The 26,505-nt window shown below is 60.2% G+C and overlaps 4 protein-coding genes across 4 annotated transcripts; 2 read left to right on the plus strand and 2 right to left on the minus strand.

Annotated features, from left to right (window-relative positions):
* Nucleotides 1-620: 620 nt before the first annotated feature.
* On the minus strand, nt 621-1,550 carry VDAG_06347 (GDSL Lipase/Acylhydrolase family protein; the record flags this gene model as incomplete). The annotated part of the gene is made up of 3 exons (XM_009658725.1): nt 621-1,303; nt 1,378-1,474; nt 1,542-1,550. The coding sequence occupies 3 exons, from the start codon at nt 1,548-1,550 to the stop codon at nt 621-623; spliced, it is 789 nt and encodes a 262-aa protein (XP_009657020.1).
* A 1,214-nt stretch (nt 1,551-2,764) lies between these two features.
* On the plus strand, nt 2,765-8,339 carry VDAG_06348 (U3 small nucleolar RNA-associated protein; the record flags this gene model as incomplete). The annotated part of the gene is made up of 4 exons (XM_009658726.1): nt 2,765-3,141; nt 3,204-3,525; nt 3,621-7,370; nt 7,428-8,339. 4 exons carry the CDS (start codon nt 2,765-2,767, stop codon nt 8,337-8,339), a joined length of 5,361 nt encoding a protein of 1,786 aa, XP_009657021.1.
* A 1,027-nt stretch (nt 8,340-9,366) lies between these two features.
* On the plus strand, nt 9,367-11,001 carry VDAG_06349 (external NADH-ubiquinone oxidoreductase; the record flags this gene model as incomplete). Its single annotated transcript, XM_009658727.1, has 1 exon — nt 9,367-11,001. The coding sequence occupies one exon, from the start codon at nt 9,367-9,369 to the stop codon at nt 10,999-11,001; it is 1,635 nt and encodes a 544-aa protein (XP_009657022.1).
* Nucleotides 11,002-11,264: 263 nt separating this feature from the next.
* Nucleotides 11,265-26,294, minus strand: VDAG_06350 (midasin; the record flags this gene model as incomplete). The annotated part of the gene is made up of 2 exons (XM_009658728.1): nt 11,265-18,995; nt 19,047-26,294. The coding sequence occupies 2 exons, from the start codon at nt 26,292-26,294 to the stop codon at nt 11,265-11,267; spliced, it is 14,979 nt and encodes a 4,992-aa protein (XP_009657023.1).
* Nucleotides 26,295-26,505: the final 211 nt, after the last annotated feature.

A 26,505-nucleotide genomic window follows, 5' to 3' on the forward strand; every position in this document is an offset into this window, starting at 1 on the left:
ATGGGTCCGGGGGGGGCAGCCTATCCCGTTTGGCCTGGGTCATGCCGTCAGGAACACACTAGCGATAGTTAGAGACGGCCACAGCACTGCCTTTGCACCTGGTGCAACCTGCCTTGGCGGCCCGCAATGCACCGCTGAGGGTGCCCACTATAGGGAGATACCTGTCTCCCGTGGTGGCTCTCTAGGGGAGGGGAGGTACCTTTACAGCGGGGGGGTGTTGGCGGCGTGAGGCTTGGGCGGGTGCGCCTGGCCCGTGTCGCGACAGTCGTTGCCAGTGACTGGGCACTTGCCTGGTTGGTTGGCCAGGGGCGCCCGATCGCTTTGGGGGGGGGGAGGAGGAGGAAGGGGGCCTCGGCGGGGAACTTGGGCCGGAGTCAGCCCGCCTTGACTCTGGCCACCAAGACATGCTGACTATGCTGACTCCGGCCACTCTAGGTAGGTATCTCACGTAGTGCTGGGCCTAGAGAGCAGCGAGAAGGCCACCACTCTTCCGACTTTACAACTCAACCCATCTGGAGGACATGATGGCAGCGAGATTCATCACTGTTTAGCACTGTCATAGAGTCCAAGGTCTAAACATTCTATGCAAGACGGAAGCATCTAGCTCTGCCTCCCACGGTCTATTCTGCCCTGGGGTACTCCCGCCAGTCCGGCAGCTGATAGCCCGTGCGATCGTCATCCCCGCGTCCCACCCACTCGGCTCCAATGTGCGGCACGACGGCGTCGTAAAAGATGCGGTACGCCTCGCCGCTCATGTGCAAGCCGTCCGGCAGCAGGTCGGCGAGGACGCCGCGCTGGCCACTCTCAAAGGTGCCGAGCAGGGGCCTGCCGGCGCCGGCCTCGTAGTCCGGCGTCTTGGCGACGGCGTAGTCCATGAGGGCCTTCCACAGGTCGATGAGGACGACGCCCTCGTGCTCGGCGGCGACGTCCCGCGCCAGCTGGGAGTACTGCGCGCTGATGGCGGAGTAGCGCGTCGTCTCGGGCCAGCCCTTTTCCTTGTCGAGGACCTCGATGCGGATCTCGTCGACGGGCGGCGGCGTCACGAGCAGAATCTTGGGCTTGTGGGCGGCGATGGCCGGGTGCGTGATGATCTTGGCCAGGTTGGCGCGGTACTTGTCCTGCGCCACGTGCTGCGTGTGCATCGGCCGCACGGCGTCGTTGGCGCCGAGCAGCACGAGCAGGTACTCGATCTTCGGCGTCGTGTCCGAGGGCGGCTGGAAGAGCGTGTCGAGGTGCTGGACCACGTTGGCCGTGTTGTAGCCCGAGAAGCCACGGTTGATCACGTCAAGACGTCTGATGGTGTCTGGTGCCGTGTGAGCCCGGGAATTTTTTTTTGTCTCTATGATAGTATAGTCATGCGGCCTCAGGACGACTCACGGATCTGCAGTTGCGACTGGAAGGAGAAGCCATCAAGAACCTCGACGGCGTGCTGAAACAGCGAATCGCCCAGCAGGACGACCTGAGGATAGGGTTTCTGGTGACTCGTCAGTCTACATGCTTTGGCACGAGCTTTGTCAAGACTTTTCCAGCCGTGTACTTACCGTAGCCATGTTGGGCGCTTCTGAGAGGCTGAATGCGTCTGAGTGAAGGGTATGAGGTGAGAGGTGAGAGGGGTCAGGCTGCAGGGTGGTGGATTGTGTCTCGATAAGACTTCTCGTGTGGGTCAAGAGGCCGGTTGGTTGATATGGAGCCTAATGGTTGTATAGATCGTAGGGATAAAAGGTCGACCAGCAGCTCGGGGTGCATGATGCTTTTATGAGATGGACTCAAGCTGGGCCTCGGAGTGAGTACGACGAGCCACGGTCCATAGAGCCGACGCCTTTGGTGCGGACCAGGGCGTGCGGTAAATTCGGGTGATTTTTGATTCCTTCGATTGCTCCGTCTTGTTGCCATGACCCTCCCAATAAAACGCCATTCAACCTCAGCATGACACGAATGCGCCCTACCGGTGACATTTTGTATGTGTTGTCAACATGTCGACCCTTTTTTCCGGACGACGGGAAGCATGGGAAACCGAAAAAGCCCGCCGTCGCAGCCTGACGGAAGTGCTCTTTCTTGGCCTCGCTACAATTCGTGACGGCAGCCTGGTGTTCGGCATGTGTCGTGGTGGAGGCGTTTGCAGGAGTGGCGGGTTCCTCAGCCGTCGGGAGTATGATCTGTGCCTGGGTGCATGCTGTTCTATGATGGACACAGACCCATGTGCTTGGATGCCTCGAGACATTGCTGTCATGGTGCCTTCCGTATTGATTGAGGCATATGCCTTTGCATTGTACTTGCCCAAGGCCACATGCCTCTGCATTGCACTTGCCAAAGTTGGTATTTCATGGTGACTCCAAGTTACCTAGGTAGGTAGGTAGGTACGATTCAAGGGAAGTGCCTCGCAGCTGTACATGCTACAGAACACCCATCAGTGCTGGCAACCGCTGCTGGATGCCCCGCAGTGGCCCTTTCGCGGCTGTCAGTGGGCCATCCTTATCAACAGCCCCCTCCATTGGCTGCAACCCCTTATCGCTGCCTTTCGCGGCAAAACGAATGGCCCGTCCAGAAAAAAAATCCAGACAAGCCCAGAGCAGGTACGACTACGCCAGCAATTGGATCGTCTCAAGGCTGGTTCGAAAGAAAAAAAACCGACACGGCAGCCTCGACAGCGGCCAACTCCCAATATCCCCGCCACAACACATAGACACACACATACACACATACACCCACACATACGGCATCACACCACGGATGACCTCCTCTCACATCTGCACGCCCTGAGAAAATGGCGACCTCCCTAGCCGCCCAGCTCGCGCAAATCGCCGCCAGCTCCAAGTCGTCTCTCAACGTCAAGGCGCAAAAGGCGTCCCACTCCAAGTCTCTCATCTTCGAGCCCCGCGTCGCCGCCACCCAGAGCTTCCAGGCTCTCTACAAAATATGCCTCGAGGGCTTCGACGAGCTGTGCCAGCTCGACCCGCGCTTCCGCCCCTTTGCCCTGACCCTCTTCAGCGAGCAGAGCCAGAGCGAGGACAGGACCCAGATGACGGCTGGCGAGAATGCAGAGCTCGACGCCAAGATTGACGCCTTCCTGCGCCTCGCCGGCAGCCGCCTGCGTCTGATGCCTGCGATCAAGGCCATCGAGTGGCTCATCAGGCGGTTCCAGTGCGTTGCTTGACCCTCTTGCCCCCCATATCTCACAAAGCTTCCCGCTAACAACCAACGAGGATCCACGAGGACAACACGAAAGCCCTGCTGACGACCTTCCTCCCCTACCACTCCATACCCGCCTTTGTCACCCTGCTGTCCATTCTCCCCGCCAAGATACCCGCCGAATACCGCTTCCTGCACCCCTACATTCGCTCCCTGACGAGCCCGCCCCGGTCCGTAATCGTCCACAAGGGCATCCAAAAGTCCGACTTCCTCTCAACCCTCTCCGAATACACCCTCGAGGCCTGCCGCCACCAGCAGCAGTACCCCACCCTCGTCTCCTTCTGGGGCGGCCTCATGACCGAGGCCGTCAACGGCCTGCTCGAGAACGCCCGCTCCGTTCGCCACGCCGTCCAGAAGGACGACGACCAGGCCCTGTTCCAGCGCCTCGGACCCGTTTTTGGCGAGGCCCTGCTCATGAAGAATGAGCCCAGCATGCAGATCGCCACCTACATGGCCATCTCCGTCTTTGCCGCCAAGGCCACTTCGACGACGGCGTTCTGTCCGCCTTTATGGAGCAGATTGTCCACGGCTGGAGCCACGAGACGGCCCGCCCCGGCCTCGTCTGCCTCTCCATCCTCGCCCAGCACCGCTCCGCCAAGCAAATGTCCGGCAAGGTCACAAAGGCCCTCATGAAGGTCCCCGACCTTGGTGCCGTCCTCGTCGACATTGGCCGCCAGCAGAGGGCCGACAAGCTGACCAACGGCCTCTGCATCGCTCTCGTCGAGCGCCTCTGCAAAAAGGGCGACGACCGCGGCCTGCCCGTCATCCGCGCCGTCCTCACCGGCCAGGTCCTGCAGGAGAAGCAGATTGCCGTCGTCTTCAAGTCCCTCGTCCTCGCGGCCCACCGCCTCAACGACGAGATCGACCCCGACGGCCAGGTCCGCAAGGAGCTCGGCTCGACCCTGATCGACCTCTCCCGCCACACGGGCGACTCGAGCGACATCATCCAGAGCGTCATCCAGGAGGGCGACCTCGATGTCGAGGCGCTCGAGATGAAGCTCGACGTCTCCATACGGCAGCAAAAGGTGCTGCAGGCACCAGAGGATGTCGACATGACGGGCACCAGGCCCGCCAGGGCCCCGAAGCTCGACCTCCACGCCGCCCTCGAGCGCCACGCCGCCGCGCAGGAGGCCGCCCCTCCTCTGCCCTCGTGCCTCTCCGCCAGCCCCGGCGACGTGTACGACGAGTTCGGCCAGCTGTTCCTCCAGATCGTGGCGCAGAGCTCCGAGGAGCCCGCCCTCCTGACCACCTTTACCCAACTCCCGACCCTCCACCGCCAAGAGGCGGCCACGGATTGCACCTACGCCGCCTTTTTCATCCGCATCTGGTGCGGCCCCTACCCCACGCTGGCTCGTGCCGCGGCTCTGGACGCCGTCAAGCAGGGCTTCCAAGCCGGCAACGCCGCCAACACGGACTTCCAGGCCATCATTCCCTTTTGCCTCGTGGCCCTACTCGACTCGTCGAGAAAGGTGCGCCGCGCCGCTGCTGATCTCCTCATCCAGGTCAAGGCCATGTCCCCCGCCGCCCCCGCCAAGGGCAAGAAGCCGCGGGCCTGGGGAGGCAACGGCCTCTACCCGGACGGCGTCAAGGTCCAGGCCATGGAGCCCGAAGTCGTCTCGAAGCTGCTCAACGACGTCCTGCTGCCGAGCCTCGAGGAGTGCATCATGCACGAGGACTTTATCAGCACCCTCCTCCACGCCAGCCTCGACAGCAGCGCCAAGAAGGCGGACGACAAGAAGGCGCTGTCGCAGTCGACGAGGCAGTCCATCTTCGCGTCCCTCGCGAGCCACGTCGTCGCGTCGCCCCTGCTCAGGGTCAAGTCCAGCCTCCTCGCGCTGCTCAACCAGATCAAGGGCGTGTCGTCCGTGTCGAGGACCAAGGTCCTGCTGCCGGCGTTCCGCTGGTGGGCCGCCCTCACTGCCGACGAGGCGACGGTGCTGTGCCAGAACGAGCAGGTCGACCCCTTTGCGCTCCACCGGCGGTTTGCCGAGACGGTCGTGGCCAACGACCAGGGCGGCCTCGAATTCCTGTTGTCCATCATCCAGGACCCGGCCTCTGAGCGCCGCCCGGAGCTGGTGCGGTCGAACTTTGCCCGCCTGCGCGCCATGTGGGCCGCCATGAAGTCGGACACCAAGTCGGACGTCTCGCGCACCATGCTCGACATTTACCAGAACCGCCGCAACACGGGCGACGAGCAGCAGCAGCGCGAGCAGCAGCAGCAGCAGCAGCAGAGTGTGGTCGCCGACGAGGCGGCCGATCTCCTCAAGAACGTCGACCTGACGACGGACATTCTCGCGCACGCGCTGTCTGCCATCCAGGCGCAGACGCGCGCCGTCACCGAGGCGCCGCCGAACAAGCGCCGCAGGACCAGCACCGAGGCGAACCGCGGCTCGCAGGTCTACACGCCGGCCGAGCTCAACAAGACGCTGCGCGACGTCACCTTTGTGCTGCAGCTCGTCGAGGGCTCCGACCCCAAGGCGCACCCCGAGCTGCTGCACAGCCTCTTCGACACGCTCTCGGAGCTGCAGCGCTTCGGCGTCGTCGTCGGCTCCGAGCTGGGCTACCTGCAGAACCTCGTGCTCACGAGCCTCATCGCCATGGTGCCTGCCTACAAGACGGACAAGAAGCTCAAGATTGACAGCTCGGGCGGCCACGGCGACCTCTTGGCCAACTGCCTGCAAAAGTCCACGAGTCCCATTGTGCAGAACTCGGCCCTGCTCCTCATTGCCAGCCTGGCGACGGCGGCGCCCGACGTTGTGCTGCACAGCATCATGCCCATCTTCACCTTTATGGGCGCCTCGGTCCTGCGCCAGAACGACGACTACTCGGCCCATGTCGTCAACCAGACGATCAAGGAGGTCGTGCCCCCGCTCATGGAGTCGCTGAAGAAGGGCAAGAGGAACCCCATCGCCGGCGCGACGGAGCTCCTCGTCAGCTTTGTCACGGCCTACGAGCACATTCCCTCGCACCGCAAGCAGGATCTCTTCGTCTCGCTCGTCGACACGCTCGGCCCCGAGGAGTTCCTGTTCGCGCTCCTCGCCATGCTCGTCGACAAGTACGGCTCCGGCCCGAGCATCGCGTCCTTCGCCGCCGACCTGCTGGCCGTCTACAACGCCGAGGTGCAGCTGCACACGCTCGCCAAGCTCCTCGATCTCATCAGCGACATCTTCAAGCCGCGACCGGCGCTGTCGGCTACGCTCCTGGGCGTCGGGGACGAGCTGGCCGAGCGAGACGTCAACACGGTGGCTCTCCAGCAGCTCTCCGTGTTCCCCTCGCTGCTGTCGGGCCGCAAGCTGCGCAAGGAGATTGGTATTCTGACGGAGCGTGACGACATGGAGACGTCCAAGATGCGGGAACTGTACGCGACGCTGCTCAAGGACACGCTGGCGCTGGCCGAGACGGTCAAGCCCACGCGGGCACTGCACGAGTGCTGCGGCTCGGCGCTGGCGAACCTGCTCAACCTCTTGTCGATTGGCGAGTTCATCAAGGCTGTGGAGAACCTCATGGACAAGACGGAGATTGACCTGCGGCGCAAGGTGCTGCGGGCGCTCGAGGTGCGCGTCGAGCAGGAGGGCACGGCGGACGCGACATCACGGGCGGCGCTGCTGGGCTTCCTGCCGCAGCTGACGGCGGCCATTCGCGACACGGACGATCTCAAGTACAAGCACACGGCGGTGGCGTGCGTGGACAAGATTGCAGAGAAGTACGGCAAGAAGGACCTCGAGGCGGTGGCGGCGGCGGCGGCGACGATTGCCGGGCCCTCGTGCCTCGGCCAGCCGGACACGCAACTGCGCGTCATGGCGCTGCTCTGCCTGGCGTCCCTCGTGGACGTGCTCCAGGACGGCATCCTGCCGGTGCTCGCACTGGCGGTTCCGCAGGCAATTCTGTACATTCGCCAGAGCCTCGAGGCGGAGGATGGCGACGAGCAGAGCAGCGACTTGCACAACGCGGGCTATTCGTTCATGACGGCGCTGGCACAGCATCTGCCGTACATGGTGACGGGGGCCTATCTCGATCAAGTGCTCCTGGCATCCAACGCGTCGGCGGAAGCGGACCTCGACGACGATGCCAGCGACAGCCGGCTCAACTGCGTCCGCTTCCTGGCGCGCAAGGTGGAGCCCAAGGTTTTCTTCGCGGGTCTCGAGCGCAACTGGGAGGCGGCGCTCGCGGCTGGAAACGAGGTACGTCACTTTCTCGGTGCAGCACATGTCACATTACGGGAAGCTAACAGAGGCCAGGCCATCAGCGAATACGTCGACGTGCTGGGCGTGGCTGTCGAGAGCCACCCCAAGTCGGTGATCGCCAAGAACGTCACGGTGCTCTCGACGATTCTCCTCAAGACGCTCGACCTCCGACGACAGCAGCTGGCCAAGGAAGCGGCGACACAGAGCCAGCTCGAGGCGCTCTCGGCATTGGAGGATGCCGTCAACGACGTGGCGATCAAGATGGTGTACAAGCTCAACGACGCGGCGTTCCGACCCATCTTCACGCAGGTGGTGGAGTGGTCGGGCCAGGTGAGCAAGTCAGACAAGGCAGGACGCACGAGGCGGCGGCACAGCGTGTACGGGTTCCTGCAGGTCTTTTTCGAGAAGCTGCGTTCGATCGTGACGAGCTACTCGACGTACATTGTCGAGGACGCCGTGGCGATCCTGCAGGGGGCGGACTTGGCGGACGGCGAGCAGAGGCAGCTGTGGTCGCGGGTGCTCGGCACGCTGGCTCAGTCGTTTGAGCACGACCAGGACGACTTTTGGCAGGCGCCGGCGCACTTTGGCGGCGTCGCGGGGGTGCTCACGGGCCAGCTCACGCGGGCCGGCGGTTCCGACAAGCTGGATGTCGGGGCACACCTCATCCCGGCCCTCATCGAGCTCGCGAGCGCGGCGGACTCGGCGGACCACCAGAAGGAGCTCAACACGGCGGTGCTCAAGCACCTGCGGGACGAGCGGGCCGGCGTCAGGCTGGCGGCGGTCAAGTGCCAGCAGGCGCTCACGGACAAGCTGGGCGAGGAGTGGTTGTCGGCGCTGCCAGAGATGCTGCCGTACATCAGCGAGCTCCAGGACGACGACGACGAGGCTGTAGAGAGGGAGACGCACCGGTGGATTGTCAAGATTGAGGGTGTGCTGGGTGAGAGTCTCGACTCGATGCTGCAGTAAGGGGAGAAGAAGAAGAGGAAATAGACGAGGAACAAGAAGTGTAAGTAGAAGAGGAAGAGGGAGAGGGAGAGGGAGAGGGAGAGAGAGCTGGAGGAGGCGCATGTACGTATGAGTACGAGTACCTATGATAGGAGGTCGAGATGTGCCATGGCCATCTGCCCATCTTGCTATTGGAATGCATTTACTTTGGAGTTCATCGCTGCTTCGTCTGTATGCTGTGAACGACTTGTCAGCATGACTTGGCTGACTGTCTGATGGACCGTCTCCAGAAGCTCGCCGGTGAGGTTTCTCCCGTTTTCTTTTGCGCCTCCTGTGATTCATGACCAGACTTGGATCGGTGTTGCCGCATTGATCAACAGCAGCCATCGTCCTTTCTCTCTCGTTGGCCCCTGCCCGTTGGCCCCTGCCTCTTCCTCAAGACCTGCAAGGCCAGGAAGGAGTTCCCGGGTCTCGCCAGGACCTTTAGGTGATCCGTGCTTCCGGATCCGGCACCCGCAAGATGCGCTCCGACACACCGGTCGCTCCTGCCCCTGTCGTCATCGGTCGTCAATTGTCAGGAGCGACCTCTGCCACAGCAATTATGTGATGGTGATCAGAACATGACTCTCCTCACCCCTCAGAACACCATCCTAAAAATCATCGAGTTACCATCCACATCCATCATCACGAGGCCAAAAATGCACGCGAGACGACAAGGGGAAAATCCTTCCTTGCTGACGCACAGCCTGCCATCCCGACCCATTATCGTGGCATCCGACAAGCACCGCTTCGGTGCCTTGGCCGGACCCCGTGTCCCCGGGGGCATTACTCATCGCACCCACCAAGCTCTCCCTAGGCCCCGAGAGGCAAGGCTGTGATCGGTCTGGCCCGCCCATGACATCAAGTGCCAGGGCACCTGGAAAAGAAAAGCATGAGGTCCGGTTCATACGGCCTCGGGTTTGCACTATGAAAGAGCTTCCTCGTCCTACCTTTCATTGTAGCCCCTTCTACAAACTCACCAGTGCAACATACAGCCGGAATAGTCACCATGGCCTCGTCTCAGGCAGCCCGGAGCTACTGGAAGAGCGTCGGTCATTCTTACCTGCGGCGTGATGCTCTGGCCCTGGCCTCGACGACAAACTCAACAACGACAGCTGTTTCATCATCGCCCAAGACGAGTCCTTCCACGCTGCGGCATGCCACGACAGACTCTACACGACCGAGGGAAAGGGTTGTCATATTGGGTTCTGGCTGGGCAGGCTATGCACTCGCTCGTGCTCTCGATCCTGCCAAGTACGAGCGCATCATCGTCTCGCCTCGCTCTCATTTCGTATTCACACCTCTCCTGGCCTCGACGTCTGTCGGCACCCTCGAGTTTCGCTCCATCCTCGAGCCCGTTCGCCGTCTCAAGCCCGATGCCTTCCACCAGGGATGGGCCGACGACATTGACTTTGCCCACAAGACACTCAAGGTCGAGACCAATGCCGATGCCGATGAGCTCTCCTCTCGCACCCTGCCGCCGCCGCCCTCTACATCGTCTCCTTCTGGCACGTCCCCTTCCGAGGTCACAATAGCCGCCTCCACGCCCACCATGAAAGCCTCTGTCACGAAGCGCAAAGGGGAGGTCATCAGCATTCCCTACGACAAACTCGTCGTCGCCGTGGGCTCCTACTCCCAGACCTTTGGCATCCCCGGCGTGCGCGAGCACGCCAACTTCCTGCGCGATGTCGGCGATGCTCGCTCCATCCGTCTGCGCGTCCTCCAGTGCTTTGAGCGTGCCGCCCTGCCCACCGCCACGCCCGAGCAGCGCCGTGCGCTTCTCCACTTTGCCGTCGTCGGCGGAGGTCCCACGGGCATTGAATTCGCCGCCGAGCTGCACGACCCTCATCTACGAGGACCTCGCCCGCCTCTTCCTCCAGTAGATGCCCTCGGGGGCCATCACCGTCTAAGACAAAGCTCCCAAGGTGGTGGCCATTGTTCTACAAGCAGCTCGCCTCGTATGCCATTGACTTGTTCAAGCGCCAGGGCATCCATATCAAAAACGGAACACCACCTCACGCAGATTCGCCAGGATGACCAGTCCCCACACGGCGCCCTGAAACTCTCGATCCAGGAAGAGCCCGGCGCAGAGGTCGGCGCTCGCCTCCTTGTCTGGAGCACCGGCCTCATGCCCAATCCGCTCGTGCAGAAGATGGTCGCGCGTGAGCTGCGCCTTCCGGGATCAGGCGACAGCAGCCCGCCCGAGACGTTTCATCTCCAGACGGGGCGCTCCGGTGGCCTCCTCACGGATGATCACCTGCGCCTGCGTCTCGATCAAGGCGACCGCACCCTGCGCGATGTCTTTGCCATGGGCGACTGCGCCGTGATGGACCGCGAGGCCCTGCCCGCCACGGCCCAGGTCGCCTCCCAGCAGGCCGTGTACCTGGCCCGCACCCTCAACCGCCACGGCGACGACGTCTCGCGCGCGAAGCCTTTTGCGTGGCGCAACCTCGGCACCATGGCCTATCTCGGCAGCTGGCGTGCCATCCACCAGAGCTCGGCCGACGGGCTCCGGGGGAGGTTGGCTTGGGTGCTCTGGAGGGGGGCGTACCTGACGATGAGCATGAGCGTGAGGAACAAGATTATGGTGCCGGTGCACTGGTTCATGACGTGGGTGTTTGGGCGGGACATTTCGCGCTTCTAGGCCGAGTGCCTTGTCAGTCGCGAAAGCTGCGAAAGCTGCGAAGAACAGAGAAACAAATGGAGTACAGAGTACAGGTAGAGCGGCAAAGCGATTTTGTATCAAGCACAGCACGAAAGGGGTGGCCCAGGCGTTGGTTGATTTGAACGGACATGGTAACAAGACTTGTAAGATGTATATTTTCTAGAAGAACAAAACTCCGCCTGCTATACCGTAACGCCTCCCATGCATGTCTTCATCTATCTACATGTCCATACGTCGCCTCCTCACGCGTTGACCTCGGCGAACCATGTCCTCAGCAGGCCGGCCAGCGCGTTCGGCAGCTCCTCGAGGTTGTGCACAATGAGGTAGTACTGGAAGGGGAACGTGTCGAGGTAGCGCTCAATGACGACCTTGCTGTTGCCCATTTCGTCCTTGACAAACTTGGCCTCCTTGAGGTCGAGGACGCTGTCGGCGTCCTTGCGGCTCGTGTCGTCCATGACGATGAAGACGATCATGATCCTCTCCTCCATGGCCTCGCGCAGCAGGCGGCGGATGGCATCGTGGGCCGACGACGGCGTCAGGCCGTCGGACAGCACGAGGGCCAGCTGCCAGAGGTCCTCGGCGCCGCGGGCCGGGCTGCGGGCGCGGGCGTCGCGGAAGCGGTCAATGGTGCGGCGCACGAGCATGGCGACGTCGGTGCGGTCCTGGTCAAAGGCGAAGCGCTGCAGGACGCGGGCGCCGGCGTCGTGCGAGGCAAAGGGCTCGTCGAGGGCGTGGGCGGCCACGACGTCGGCGCCGAAGCCCAGCACGCCGACCTGGCCGACCTCGAGCATGGCCAGCGCGCGCGACACCATGACGAGCGACTCGAGCGCCAGCGCGCCGGCCGCCGTCTCGCCCATGCTGCGGCTGTCGTCGACGCAGAGCAGGATCTGGTACGCCCGCTTCGTCGGCACGGCGCGCCGCATCCAGATCTTGTCGCGCTTGTAGCTCGACGCGATGTACGGGATGATCTTCTTGATGTTGAGCCGCTTGCCCGTGCGGAACGACCCCGAGAGCTTGGTCGACTGCGACGGGTTGAGGATGAGCCGCAGCTGCGACGTCAGCGACTGCGACAGCGCGTTCGTCTTGGTCTGGAACCCCGTCCACAGCTGCATCGCCTCGTCAAAGTCGCGCAGCGGTCGCTCTGGATCGCCCGTGAGGTGTGTCTCGGAGAGCTGCGCCGAAGCCTCATCCATGTTGTTGTCTGCTTCGTCCTCGTCCTCGTCCTCGTCCTCGTCCGCGTCCTCCATCTTGACGGCGTCCGCGTCTTCGGGCGTCGCCTCGCGGTCGAAGGCGCCCTGGCGTGTCTTGACGCCGGACCGCCCGTCGTCTCGTTCGGGGCCGTCCTTCTTGTCCTCGGGCTCGTCCGTGTCCATCTCGTCGCCGGCCGCCTCGTCTTGCTGCTCGGGCTCTTGCTCGCTCTCCGGCACCACCCGGCTCGACGGGTCTTCTTTTTCCTCGTCAATCGCCATGGCGTCGTCGATGGGCTGTACCTGATCGTCCGACGCCGCACCGAGCGCCTGGGCGTCCGGCGCCGTCTCGTCGTCCTGCATGTGCTGGAACTCCTTGGCTGCCATGTCGTCGGCGTCTTGCTGGGGCTGCTTGGCCTCGCCCTCTTCTTCCTTCTGCTCCGCCTCCTTGATCTCCGTCTGCTGTCGGTGCCATCGCTCGAGCGCGTCGCCGAGCTTCTTGAACGGATCCTGGCGAGGCTCCTCGCGCGCTGCCTCGTCCTCCTGCTGTTCGGTGGGCTGCGCCTGGTCGTCTGAGCGCGAGACGGCGCCCTTCTTGCCGGCGTCGGCCTCTTGCTTGGCGGCGCCCTCGCCGGCATCGCCCTCGTCGCGCTGTGCTGCGCTGTCGTCGGGCTCGTTTTCGACGTCCATGCTGTCGGCGTTTTGATCCTGGCCGCCGCTCTTGACGTCGCTCGGCGCCGCGTTCTCTGTATCGGCGTTGGCCGTGTCCTGGTCGGCATCCTGCCGCTTGTCTTCCGGCTCGTCGGGCTGCTCAGGCTCGGCATCGGGATCCTCGCCATCCTGCTCCTCTTCGGCCTTGGGTTCGTCGTCAATCTCGTTGCCGCCCATGTCCATTTCTTCCTCGGGAGCCTCGTCTGCCTGTTCGGGGTCTTGGCCACGCTCGGGCTGCTGGTCGTCTTCAATGTCCGATTCGTGCTTCTCCGGCAGGTCAGGCAGATCGTCCTTTGGCTCGCCCGAGTCAGACATGTCGTCGAGGTCGTCGTCGTCCGATCCAGACTCCTCGTCCTTGAGGTCGAGCTCCATGTCATCAGGGAGTGCCAGGGCGTCCTCCTGCTGCACGTTTTGATCCTGCTTGATGTCCTCCTGGAACTGCACGTCCTCCTGCTCGGCGGCAGGGTCTTCGTCCTCGCCCTCGTCGCCCTGCTCGTCGCCGGGCTCCTCCATCTCGCCGCTCTCGTCGTTGGGCTGCGCATCCGCCGCCGCCGTCTGCTCGTCCTTCTGCTGGCCCTTGGCCTTCTCGCCCTGCTGCTCCTTCTCCGCCTCGTCTTCGTTTTCGCCGTCCCACATCTTCTCGTCCACCGCCGTCGGGTCGAGATCATCGACCTCGCCCGCTTCCTCCTCCATGTCATTGTCGTCGCCATCCTCGTCTCCGTCATCCTTGTCATCGCCATTCTCGTCGTCGTCGGCACCGTCGACGCTCCCCATGTCACCCTCCATGTCCTCATCCGCCATGTCGACGGCATCCTTCTCGTCCTCCATCTCGCTGTTGCGCTCCTTGTTCGGCTCCTGCGCGAGCTCAGACAGGTCCTCGTCGGGCTGGATGTCCTTGCTGATATCCTCGGCGCCCTCGCCGTCGCCGAGACCGGTGCCCGACTCGAGCTTGCCCGCGTCGCCCTGCGTCTCGTCCGACTTGTCCTGCGGCGTGCAGAAGCCCTTGGCCGTGAGCTGCGAGAACGTGAGGCCGAGAAAGTGCGTCATGCGGCCCGTGGCCTCGTGCAGGTCGCGCAGCTGCGCCACGCTCTGCTGGCACGTCGCGGCGTACTGGTCGAGGATCGGGAGCACGGCGCCGAGCATCGACGTCGCCGCCGACCGCAGCGCCGGCGCGTCGAGGTCGAGACGCTCGAGCGCGGACAGGCAGCGCCGGATGGCGTCGGTGACGCCGCGTATGTGCAGGCCCTTGAGCATGGCGGCCGAGGCGGCGCTCGCGTCGACGAGCCAGGCGGCGCCGTCGCTGGTGGTGGGCAGCCCGGTCGCGGCCTTCTTGTGCACCTGCATGGCGACGAGCACCGAGTTGCAGACGTTGGAGACTTCGGCGCTGAAGCTGTCGAGGCTTGGGGGGGACTCGAGCGCGTCGTTGTCGTCGTCGTAGTCCTGACGCGAGACGGTTGTCCAGGCCTTGATCTGCTGAAGCACAAAGGCCAGGTCGGGATGGGCCGAAGCCATGTCGTCCAGCTCCTTGCCGAGCGCCTGGAGGCTCAGCTGCGATTCTTCGTCAATGGCCTTTTGTTCCGAGGTCTGGAGCCTCTCGGGGATCGTCGATGACGTGTCGCGTTTTGTCAGGCTTGCAGCAAATCCATCCAGCCGGTTCTGGAGGGTCTGGACGACTTGAGAGTGGTCGGTGGTCGCGAGCTTGCCGTGAACCTCGACGAGCTGGACACCAAATCGGAGGACCGGCACGATCCAGTCGACCGCCTTGAGCAGGTTCGACGATTGTCTTTGCACCGTGAGAGACTTGTCTCCCCAGTACATGCTCAGCTGGCGGACCGAGCCGATGACCTCCTTGAGCGGGCCGACAGAGGTGCTGGCCGGCACGAGGGATGCCCTCTGCTGCAGAAGCAGCTGCACGAAGCCCTCCATGAAACCGACGCTGCGCGTGACCTCAGCGCCCGTGAGCTCGCTGTGGTGATCAAGGCCAGCCGGCCTGACCTTGGCCGCGATATCAATGGCCTTCTGGAAGTAGTACTCGGCAGCATCCTGGCCCTCGCTCTCGCGAGCATAGGCGCGCGTGCTGCCGAGAACGGTGGCCGTCGTCTTTTGCCTGTTGAGATCCTCGGTGCCGAGGTTGTGCCTGACACCCATCTTGCGCAGGGCCTTGAGAACATCGGCAAACAGGTTCCGCTTGCGCGTCTTGAGGTGCTTGACCTGGTCCTTGTTCTCGTCGTTGAGGAACGGCGGCGTCTCCTTGCGCAGTTCGGCAATCGAGGCCTTGAGCGACTCGACGAAGGCAACGGCTTCTTGACTGGCGGCCGTTGTGCCTGAGCTGTACTTGGTGACGTTGGCCATGACCGACAGCGTCGTGTCCATGTTGTTCAGTCGCTTGTTCTGCTTCAGCCACTGGGGCGCGGCCTTCTTGCACCGCGCCAGCGCCTTCTTGTCCACGCTCGGGGTGACGATGATCGAAGCGGCGCCGCTGTCAGTGATGGGCTCCTTGTCTGGCAGACCCTGCTCGATGACGGGGGCAGCCGGCTGGCCGAGCACGGAACGGAACTTGCGGACGAGCCTGAACAGGCTGCGGTGAGACTTGCGGGCGCTCTCGCGGAGTGCGTTGATGTTGGTGTCTTTCCAGCTCGCCATCAATACAGTGTTCTTGACGTTCTTCTCAATCGGAGCCCTGCCGCGGCCAATGGCCTCGTCGATGACGGCCTCGAACCGGGAGTAAAATGTAATAAAGTTCTGCGTCGCGTCACGAACAACGGCGAGAGAGGGGTAGTCGACGGTCAGTAGCTCGAGGTGCTTCTGCATCTGGCGCAGAAGCGCCAGACGCCCGCTGAATTGTCCGACGATGGAAGTCGAGAAGTAGTTGCCCAGCTCCTTGACCAAGCTGACGGCGTACTCTTGCAGCTCGTCGGCCTTGTCCACGAGAGTGAGCGGCACCGCAACAACCACCTGGTATGCCATGAAGAACCACGAGTTGGCGTCGTCGCGGCACTTTTGCGCTTCCAGGTCGAACAGCCTGGCCCAGGTCTTGAGCTCCTCGCGGCGCCAGCTGATGATCATGTCGGTGAGGGCCGTGTACAGAGCCGGGGCTCCGTAGATCGCTGGCGCATAACCGCCATGCTGCCACTCGTAGACAATCATGTGCAGGTGTTCGAGCTTGGGCAGGATGCTCGCGAGCGGTTCGGTATGGACGAGGCTGAGCAGCGTCTCGCATGCCGTCAAAACATCAGCGAGAGGCTGCATGAAGCCAATCTCGTCAACCTGCTGAAGCTCATGGAAGCGGAGCTCGACCTTGTTGACGAGCGAGATCAGCTGTCGAACCATGGGCAGGTTGGCGTCGGAGTAGAAGTTGTAGTTGTCAGTCTGCACACTGACGTTCAGCGCACTCAACTCCTCGTACAGGGACCACATGGCAGAAGGCAGCATCTTCTGGTTGAGATCCTGACCCACGGCCACCCTCTGTGAGGCCTCGAGAGCGAGCTCATGGCTGATGGCAGCGCACGCCTTGCGGAGGCTCTCGGACGCTTCTTCCGGCTGTGAAAATATGTTGCGGTGGAGCTCAGCCATCTTGACAGACAAGTCGCGGACTTTCTGACGCTGAACAGCCGGTTTCTTGTCTTCCTCGTCATCAAAGGTCGGAAACAATTCGTTGAACTCTTCTTCATCTTGTTCCTCTTCGTCCTCGAAACTGCCTCTGAATTTGTACAGGCTGGTGTTCTCCTGCTCAGTCTTGCGGTCGGCCTCGAGCTTCTTGTTCCAATCGTCAAAGAAGCCATGAATTGAACTAAACAGAGCTTGACGGCTGGGCGCATCGAGGCGTGGCAGGCCCTCGACAGACACGACGAGACCCATGTAATTGAGGAAGTTGAGGCTTCGAGTCGGCAGCGAGGTCGCGTTCGGCTTAGGCAGCGTGCCTCCCAGGAAAGGAAGCACGCCCATGAAGGGGGCTGTCGGGAGCTGGTCCTGAAGAGAGGCGAGACCCTTATTGAGGGACAATCCAAGCTGAAGGCAGTGCAGGATGTTCACAGCGGGCAGAACCATATCTTGGTAAGCATCGAACCTGCTCGACAGACGATCGATCAGTTGGCCGACATTCAGCCTGACCAGATCCATCTCTTCATTCAGTCCAGTCGTGTCTGTCAGGGTGTGGGCAACATGGGTGGACGCTACGTCCATGTCGACAACGGACTTGAGAATGTTGTTGAAGTCCGCCTGGATACCGCCGAGTTCAGACTTGGCTGGGCGGTAGAGGATCTGGCTTGCTGGCGGGGCGGCTCCGAGAGCCTCAATCTCCTCCTGAACCAGCTGGGCGCGCAGGGAGGTCTTTTGTCCGGTGAAATGCGTCTCAAACTCTAGAAGAGAGGCAAGCCTGTGATCCAAGACTGCCTTGGTGTTGTCGTGAACCTCCATCTCGTACTGCGGCCTCAGCTGCGGGTCGAAAGCCTTGTCCGGGACGTAGAGCTTGATGCATCCGACGGAGAACTGTACCCAAGCCACGGAAGAGAATGCGACCACAAGTCGATCTCCAGCCGTATTTGCGCTATCCATGTGGGCGGCATGCTTGTCAGAAGCAGCCAGTGCGACGATAGACGGGAGTAGGTGGTCTTTGAAGACAGTGACAAGCTGCGCAGGCCACTCCTCGGGGAAGGCAACGCGAATCTTGAGCACCATGGCCTTGAGCTGTTCTGGCGTCGTGGCAGTCAAATCGGCATTGCTGTAAGCGCGGGTGAAGACGTTGTCGACAAGGGCACCCGCGTCAACGCTATGAGCAGCGACGATCTCCGAAATGAGATGCTTGAGTGAGTTGTTCAGTGCCTGGATGGAGTTGCTGGTGATATCAGGCGCCGATCGCGCAAGTGTCCGGCCCAGGAGAGGTAGCTCGGCCTCGAGCATGCGCAACGAGTCGAGGCTCGCATTCTTGATGGAATTAGACTTGGCAAGCAGAGAGGTTGCGAGTTTGCCGTTCCAGACATGCGTCTTGGCGTCTCGAGATGCGAGAAGACCGGTGGACAGGAGCTTCTGGGCAGAGCCCAAAGCATTGCTGAAGCGGCTCTGGTCGAAAGTGGGCAGATCCGAGGCGACAGCCAAGACCATGTGCTCAGCAGGCAAGGTGGTACCGTAAGAAATGGACTGGAGGACCAGGGCTTGCCGGAGGGTCTCGTACTCCGCCGTGAAAAAGGGGCTCACTTCCCTCGACGCAGAGCTGACGCCAGCCTCCAGGGTATCAATTTCCTTCTTCAGATCCACAATGAGCTGGGACGTGAGAGACGCGTTGCTTCGTACGATCTGGTCAGCGGTGACCAATGTCGACATGGCACTAGCAAGATCCGAGATGGAGGTTCGGACCTTCCATCTCAAGGCATCAAACCGGATCGCGAGACGCTCGATATCACGATGCGACTCGAGAGCTTCGGCAGAGAGAATGGCGGCTGGCTTGAGAAGATTCCAGAGGGGCTCCATGCTGAGACCGGTCTTGAGCTTGAAGCCCGCGTTGAAATCTTCCTGGATCGCTTGAAGGAAACCGGACGCGAGCGCACCGTGAATCGAGCTTTCCTGCACCTGGGAGAGGGCGGTCTGAAGTGACTTGACGCCATGACCGAGATGGGCTTGGAACCTTGCCTCTTCGAAGTGTTGTTGGGTGACGAGTCCAAAAGTTCGCCACCAGAAGTCCAACATGTGCCTGATGATTCGAGATTGATCCTGTTCTGGTGAGCAGCGGCACGTATAACAATTGTCATGTAGATGGCATACCTTCCAGTCACCGGCATCTTTGACGCTATCCTGAAGAAACTTGAGCGCCGCTTGGAGGACCTTGGTCAGGAACTTGGACACACTGGCTGTCGAATCCTTTGCCACAGCCGCAATGCGGTCCGAAACAACAGAGCGCTGAAGACGGTTCAAAGATGCAAGCTTGCCGGCCTTGGCACGCCCGACTTGGGCCTTGAGGGTAGATTGGCAACGCTGAAGCTCCAGGATGAATTGGAAGCAGCAGTTCAACCAGAACGCCAGGTCACCCGAGGTTCGTTGCAGAAGGCGGGCAATCGGGGCATTCTGAAGCGTAGATAGGGGCTGGATTGGTCAGTAAAGATGACTAGCTACAGTTGAGAGCAGACGGCTTACCTGGGCATGCTGCAGCTCGCTGTGGCTATCATTAGGCAGGGTAGCGTAAATCTCGAGGGTAGCCTGTCTAACCGCGGCAGCCTCGTCTGTTGTGAGGTAGTTCGAGATCTCCTCGAGGTTGCTGCGGTACTTCTCAAGTGCCTCAGAAGGTAGTCCCATCAGAGTCTGAGTCAAGGCGCCAGAATATCTGGGAACCAGAGCCGTGTCTTGCACAGAGAGGTTATCGAGTGTCAGGCTGCTAACATCCACATAGCTTTCGCTCTGTAGGGTTGCCGCAGAGATGTCTCTAGACATCTGCAGCCTTCGGAGGTTGCTGTCGACGTCGGCACCCGTCTGGTGGGAAACCTTCATGCCCTCCGGTAGCTCACTGAGGTGGATCTCAATGGCACGGTTGCGCATGGCCCGGGACAGCTCTCCATAGCGGGAGTCGACTGTCAAAAAGATTCGGAACTCGGGATGAGGCTTGATCATTCTTGGTTCGCCATCGGGTCCGCAATGTTCGTTGATGCTGAGGAAGCCATTCGGCTCGAGCAGCGAGTTGAGTCTGTCCAGAACAGAAGCATTGCAGAGGTTTGCGTTGTCAAGCACCAGCCACTGCCCAGTCTGCAGAGCCTTCACAATGACACCATCGAGCCATTCGAATCGAGGGTCGGTGGCTTCAAGTGGCTTCTGCAGGAGTTCGAGGACGTTGGTGAGTAGGGCCGCGATCTCGGTGGTGGGAGACACCTCGGAGAGAACAGTCTGCACTGATGCTGCGATGGCCTCGAGCGCATCAAGGTTACCGTGGTAGCCATCAAGCGCATGGAGTAGCGACAGCGCTTCATGAGGTACCTGTGCTGGGACTTGCGACAGAACAGAGACCTCGAGGGTCTCGTGCAATGCTCTCAGAGCAGCGTTCAGCTCGCGCAGGGGATCCGCTTGCTCGAAGCCGCCAACGAGATCCATGGTGTCGATGTCTGCGTTGAGCGGGAACACTACGAGGGACTTGCCAGCCACCGCGGCAACGTGCTGAAGAAGAGCTGATTTGCCGCTGCCTGAAGGGCCACCGATGATGCAGGGAATGTTTTGCTTGACACAGATCATCACGGACTCGATCTCGGAAAGTCGAGGTACAATATTGATGGCTGGCAGCTTGGACGGTTGCGACAGCTGGTTGCGGGCGATAAGAGCATTGCCGACCTGGCTGAAAGCCGTGCTGATGTCGTGGTATAGACTGTGATCGTGAGGCTGCCTGCCAAAGATGCTGGCGAATAGATTGTCCACCTCTTTACGATCCAAATTCGACCGGAAACGCTGGCGGACAATAAGGCCAAGGAAGTCATCGACGGTGCCCGTGCTCAGCAGAGGGTCCTTCGAAGCTAGCAGGTTCAGCCATCGCAGGATATCACGAAGGTTGAACTCCCAGGGGCCACCTTGCAGGCCAAAGGACTTCTCTATGACGATTTGGTGGTCCAGCTTGGTGATGAAGCGGATCACTCCGCGAGTGACATCCGAAGGAATATCTGGAAAGCTGTGACCAGCGATGAGGAGCAAGTCCTCCTCCGTCAAGACGTCGGCGTAAACAACGATGAATCGATTGACAAAGGAGCTCGGCAGACCCTTTCGACCACCACCTTGGTGATGCGGGTTCTGTGCCGCAAAGAGGCGGAAGTCGGGATGTTTGTGGAAGACCTGGTCGAGCTCGGAAATGTACACCTCGCCACGATGGTCAAGACAGGCGTTGAGACCTTCCAGCACTGACTGTGAAGCAAGGTTCATCTCGTCCAGGAGAACCCACTCACCCCTTTGCATGGCTTGGAGGAAAGGGGCATCCCTCCAGGCAAAGTTGCCGGCCTCGGCGCCTTCAACGGGCATGTCGGTACCGAACAGATCCATGAGATCAGTCTGGTCAGACAAGTTGATCCTCGTCAAAGGGCGACCGCATGTGGAAGCAAGGGCGGCAACGAGGGTGGTTTTGCCGACACCAGGGCTGCCTTCCAGCAGGATGGGCTTCTGCATCTGAAGCGATCGAAGGACGCGCATCAGGTTCAGACGTGTGGTAGGAGCATTGAACGCGATAGTGGGATCGATTGCTACTCCTGGTTCACGGGCAATCTCGAATTGGCCCAGAGACAGCGTGTTGGCGTCCATCGTCACTTCAGGCTGCGACCGGTAGATTTTCGTGGCATCGCATTTGAGAAGCTCACTCAGTTTGTCGAGACATTGTTGTCGCTGGGCTTCCATTGACTTGGGATCCATGGCCAGCAGTGCTGAAGGATTGGCTCCGAGTGTATCAACGAAAACGGTGGCGGCACCATGAACAACAGCAAAGTTGGGGTTCACGGAACCGAAGTGGTTGATAAACTTGACCCAGAGAAGAATGTCTCGAATCGAATAAGCAGCAGAGTGAGACGATCGGAAGGTCTCTCCGAACCAGGCTGAGAAGTGAACGATGGTACTGCCAAAGTTCCGCAGTGTGGTGTCCAGCTTGGATCGAACGATCTGCAGGACATCCTCTCGGTCAGAGAGTGATGGGACCCAAATTTCGGTGAAACGATTCCTCAGAGCAGGGGACAGTTCCTTCTTGCCGAAATCACCACCTGGATTCATCGTCGCAAGGAACTGGAAGCCGTTGCTCGCAGTGACAAACGAGTTGTCGATGCCTTTCTCGGCGAGAAGTAGGGTGCGCCCAGGCTCGAGTACCGAGTTCAACCTCTCAAGGACAGAATCGTCGGCAAGCGAGATCTCGTCCAGGAGGAAAAAGTCACCAGACTTCATTGAGTTGACAAGACTGCCGTCGGACCACTCGAAAAGCGCTTTGCTCTTGGTCTCCAGAGCAGTAATGCTCTCCAGCACGGCCGCGTCCACTGTCGACAAGACATCTGCAGGCAGCTCGCGATAGGCCTGCATGAGCTCGTCAAAGCTACCGGAGGAAGGCTGGCCAACGCGAGTGAGGAGTGTGGCCAATTCCGATTTCAGTGTATCCGAAATTGCACCTCGGTTACGAACCGGCCGTTGGGAACCGATTAGGTCGCCAGTCTCGGTGTTCTGGTGAGCATTGACAATGTGAAGTTCCTTTCCCAACGCCTCGGCAAGCATTTGGCAAACGGTTGTCTTGCCACAACCTGTATCGCCCACCAGCAGCACGGGTTCGTTGTTGCGGAGGGCGTAGTCGACCAGAGTATAGAGACGTCGCATGGCCCCAGTCCACACCACGCCCTGGCTGTTCTCGCCAGACTTGCCCTTGCCCGTGAACATGGTCGAGTAGAGCTGCTCCGGGTCAATCTTGACCTTGAAGACCTTCTCAATGATTTCCTTGACGGCGATGCGCTCTTCATCCACGCGCACACGTTCGGCCAGGAGCATGAAGCCGTTGATGGCAATCTGTTCGCGATCCTCGGCGCTTCTCTGAGTCCAACGGAACAGGTCTCGGAGGGTGGCAAAACTGTCCTTTTGCTCGAACATCCTGCTCGTCTGTCGCAGACGGGACAGCTCCTTGTAGACTGTCACTATGCGCTTGCAGTCTGAAGGAGCAGTGTTCCGGCTCCTTTGTTGGAGGATGTACTCCAATTCATCCTCAGGGATATCATCGTAGTGCAACTCCAGGAATCTGTTGCGGAAAGCCCGGGACAGCGCTTTCCGGCCTCCGTAGAGACCAGGCGGGTTCTGCGTCGAGAAGAGCATGAAGTTCTCGTGCGGTCGCACGATCTCTTGCGTCTCTGGAATGAGAAGCTCGCGGTTGTCGTCCAGTAGACGGTTGAGTGCCTCGAGGACATCAGTGGGTGCAAGATTGAGTTCGTCGAGCACGATCCAGTGGCCTTGGCGCATCGCCTGGACGAGAAGACCTTCCTGGAAGCGCAGCTTTCCGTTGGAGTCTGAAGAATACGTTCCGAGGTACTCTTGGAGGTCCGTGTGCTCGTGATTGTTGATGCGGACAAACTTGTTGCCCGTAAAGTTGGCCAGATATTCGATCATACTAGTCTTTCCGGCGGACGTAGGACCTTGGATGAGGATGGGGAATTTTCGTGTTGATGTGGCGCGAACAAGATTGAGCAGGTTGCGCTCAACATAAGGGGTGATGATGTAGTCGGATCGCTCTTGCGGTTCAAGAGCGCCTTGCGACAGCCAATAATGACGGTTCTTGGCTTTGTTGACGAATCGAACATACTTCTTTCCGTCATCCGGGTGTGTAGGGGGTTTCGAGAGGAGGGACTGAGGGTTTGAGATTTGGCCAAAGAGGCGGTGGTCGATGAGTGGCATGAGGAGCTTTTCAGAGTCGCGGTTGAGGAGTGTGAGGAAACCCATAGAGAAGCCTTCGTACAGGGCTCGACGAAGGCCATAAAAGGGCGCGATGTGGTTGACATAGGACAGCACGCGGGTCAGGGTACGTAGGCTGAAGTGCGGCACCTCGTTGGCACCATCCACCAAGCTTTTTTCTTCTGCCCGAAGCTTGGTATCGAGGTAGAGGCGGGCAATGTCATCGGCTGCCTTATCGTCGCGAGTCCCAGAGCCCTTGAGATACGTCTTCACGATGGTCAAGAGATCCTTGACGTCGCGATCCGGACTGTCGACGTAAATCTCGGTAAATCTGGATCGGATGCCAATGGGCAAATCGCGCTTGCCAATGTCTGTTGCCGGGTTCATGGCGCCGAACATGCGGAAATTCGGGTGCGCCTTTATCCTCTGAATCTCGCCCGTTTCTGATAGGAGGATGGATGGCGTCTCGGCTGGGCCGGTCAAAAGGTCCGCGATGCTCTCGAGAGTGTCGGGGGAGGCAAGGTTGATCTCGTCCAGGAGGACCCAGTCTCCGTTTCTTGCTGCCTTGACAATATTGCCCTCGACAAACGAGAAAGCGAAGGCTCCAGAGCCTCCGGACATTTGAATCTCAAACTGGTCAAGGCTGCGGGTGAAAGCATCCCAGCGCGGTTTCAGGTCAAGGAGCCTCTGTAGTTTGGACTCGGTCTTCCGCCTCTTGGTCGGCTGGTCCTCACCGTTGCGAGCTTCTCTTTGCTCGTTCTCCCGCCTCGTCAGCTCCTCGACAATCTTGATGAACATCTTTGGCGCTTGCCTCCATTGGCGGGAAACTCTGGACCAGTCGCCTTTCGCAAAAGTCTTTCCGAGAAGTTCCAAGTAGGCCTGGTTCTTCGTGGCCGATATGCCCGTTGCGGCGAAGAGATCTTCAAACTCTTCCATCAGGGGCACCGCAAGACTCCGCACATTGACCGGCTTGAAGCCTCCCAACAAATCACCGACTTCACTTTGCTGTGACAGGTTGACTGCAATAAGCTTGTGGCCGAGTGTGTCGGCAAGCTGCTGGATCACAGTCGTCTTGCCGATACCCGTCTCACCGACGAGCAGTACGGGCTCGCCAGACTTGACCGCAACAGCCGCTTGCTCCAGCAATTTCTTGGCGTGGGTCGTATTCGCGAACGGCCTCTTAGACTTGACAATCTTGCCAGAACGGTCCTTCTTCTTTCGGAGCTTGACTCGGCCGATACGGAAGTGATCGGGACCGTCTTCAAGCTGCGGGATGCTAGCTTCGAGGTAATGCTCTACCCGCTCCTTGGCCATGTGCCACTCCTCGGCGATCTGGAAGGTGATGTGCTGGCGTGCCTTGGCGTCAGGTATCCTGGATACGAAACAGTCAACTGCTTCCATGAACATTTGGTCGCGTGTTGTGTCGCTGATGGGTTCGTCGCCCGTCGTGCAGTTGGCGTCTGCAAGAAGGCTCGCAAGCCGACGACACCATCGCAGCAGGTCTCGGGAACTTGGTTGACGGTCAAGCAAGCTTCGGTTGAACGAGCCGCGGCTTGCTCCCGACACCGAGTTCGTCAACCTCCTGAAAACAGCCATGATTTCGGGAGCGAATCGTCGCAAAATGGGGTATGTGCCCACGATGATATCGAGGAATTCGGCTTCGGACGGGATCTGGATTGATAGCTGTTGCCAGAAGCGAAGACCGAGGAGGTTCGGCAGCGTTTCGCGCCCATGCATGCCTTTTGTCGTGCGAACGGTGGCAAACAAACGAAACTCGCTCGAGGCCTTAATGGTCTCACCTCGGCTAGGGATGAGGAGCTGACCGCGTTCGATCAGCGGCAAGAGGGTACTGATGACTTCGTTTGGGGCCCGATCCAGGTCTTCGATGAGAACCCATCGACCCTCCCTGACAGCTGTCGTCAGGACACCAGGTCGCCACGAGAAGCTTCCTGGCTTCGAGTCTGCCGCGTAAAGCCCCACCAGCATCTTCGCATCGGTCTGTTCGTTAATGTGCAGAGTCACCATTCCGGAGTGTTTCCCGAACTCTTTGGCGAACTCGTGAATGACGGAGGTTTTGCCGGATCCAGGAAGTCCATGGAGTAGAATCGGTTTCCTGTCCTTCAGGAGGTTGGCCAGGCTTTCCAGGTTGTTTGATGTCGTCGTGGTGGGAACTAGAGAAGATGTGTTATGCGAAGGTGCGGAAGGTCGAGGGAGGATTGTCTGCCCGTAGCAGGCGACGAGAGGGGTCAGTGCTTGGGGAGGAATAGCTGGGACATCATCTTTCAGAGCCCTCTCGTTCCTCTCGCGACGCAAGGCATCTAGATTCTCCACACGTGCGTGCTCGTGCAGCGGCAAGAAGCCAAAGTCAACGTGTTGGCCATCAAAGTCTCCAGAGATGGCCGAGGCACCGACATGCTCCCGAATGAGAGCCTCTCGCTTGGCGTCTGCGGCGTGAACCTGCAGACAGAAGATCCGGATACACAGGTAACGCACAGCGAGATGCTCGTGAGCAAAGAGTGATTGCATTTGGGCGGGTGAGACCAGGATCGAGTAGGCGCTTGCATCAAAGCTGATCAGTCTCCATACTGCCAGTAGCAAACGCAAGAGTTCGTCTTGCTGGAGATTTTGCAGGCTCGCGAAATCGAGCTGCTGAAGCCCCAGCGGTTTGTTTGAGGTTGGTGATGAGCCTGAGCTCATGTAATGCCTGAGAAAAGTCGACAAGTAGGGCGCGAATCGCAGTACTCGCGCAAATGAAGCGAGGACATCCGTCTGGGTCTTCGCATCGGTTGGGTTGAGGATCCATCGGGCACAGAGGTCAGGGAAAACATGCTCGAAATGGACGAAAAGTCGGCTTGTAAGTTGTGGTATGAGAGCCGCTTGAGACAGAACGTCAAGTAGGTTCGTGGAGGTGTCATCTCGAATGACGGCAAGGATTTCCTGAGGCAGCTGCTCAAGGACAATCGCATCGTCCAGGAGAGCCGCCCTTTGCGGCGATATGTCAACCGTCGCCATGGTTGCGTCGATATCTAAAGATATGTCGTCGCGATCAAGTCCTGGGGTCTTCCTCTTCTTTTTTCGCTGAGCATTTCCAACTTTTTAGCGGGTCCCTCCAGGATATAACGGAACCCGGCACCACCCACCTTCCGGGCCAATCAGATGCGCCGAATTCGGGCGTCGTAGCTTCACGCGACTCTCCAAGCTCGAAAATCTTCGAGCAACTCAC

This window comes from Verticillium dahliae, genomic scaffold, assembly GCF_000150675.1.
Source record: "Verticillium dahliae VdLs.17 supercont1.12 genomic scaffold, whole genome shotgun sequence".
In the NCBI taxonomy this organism is placed as follows: Eukaryota; Fungi; Ascomycota; class Sordariomycetes; order Glomerellales; family Plectosphaerellaceae; genus Verticillium; species Verticillium dahliae.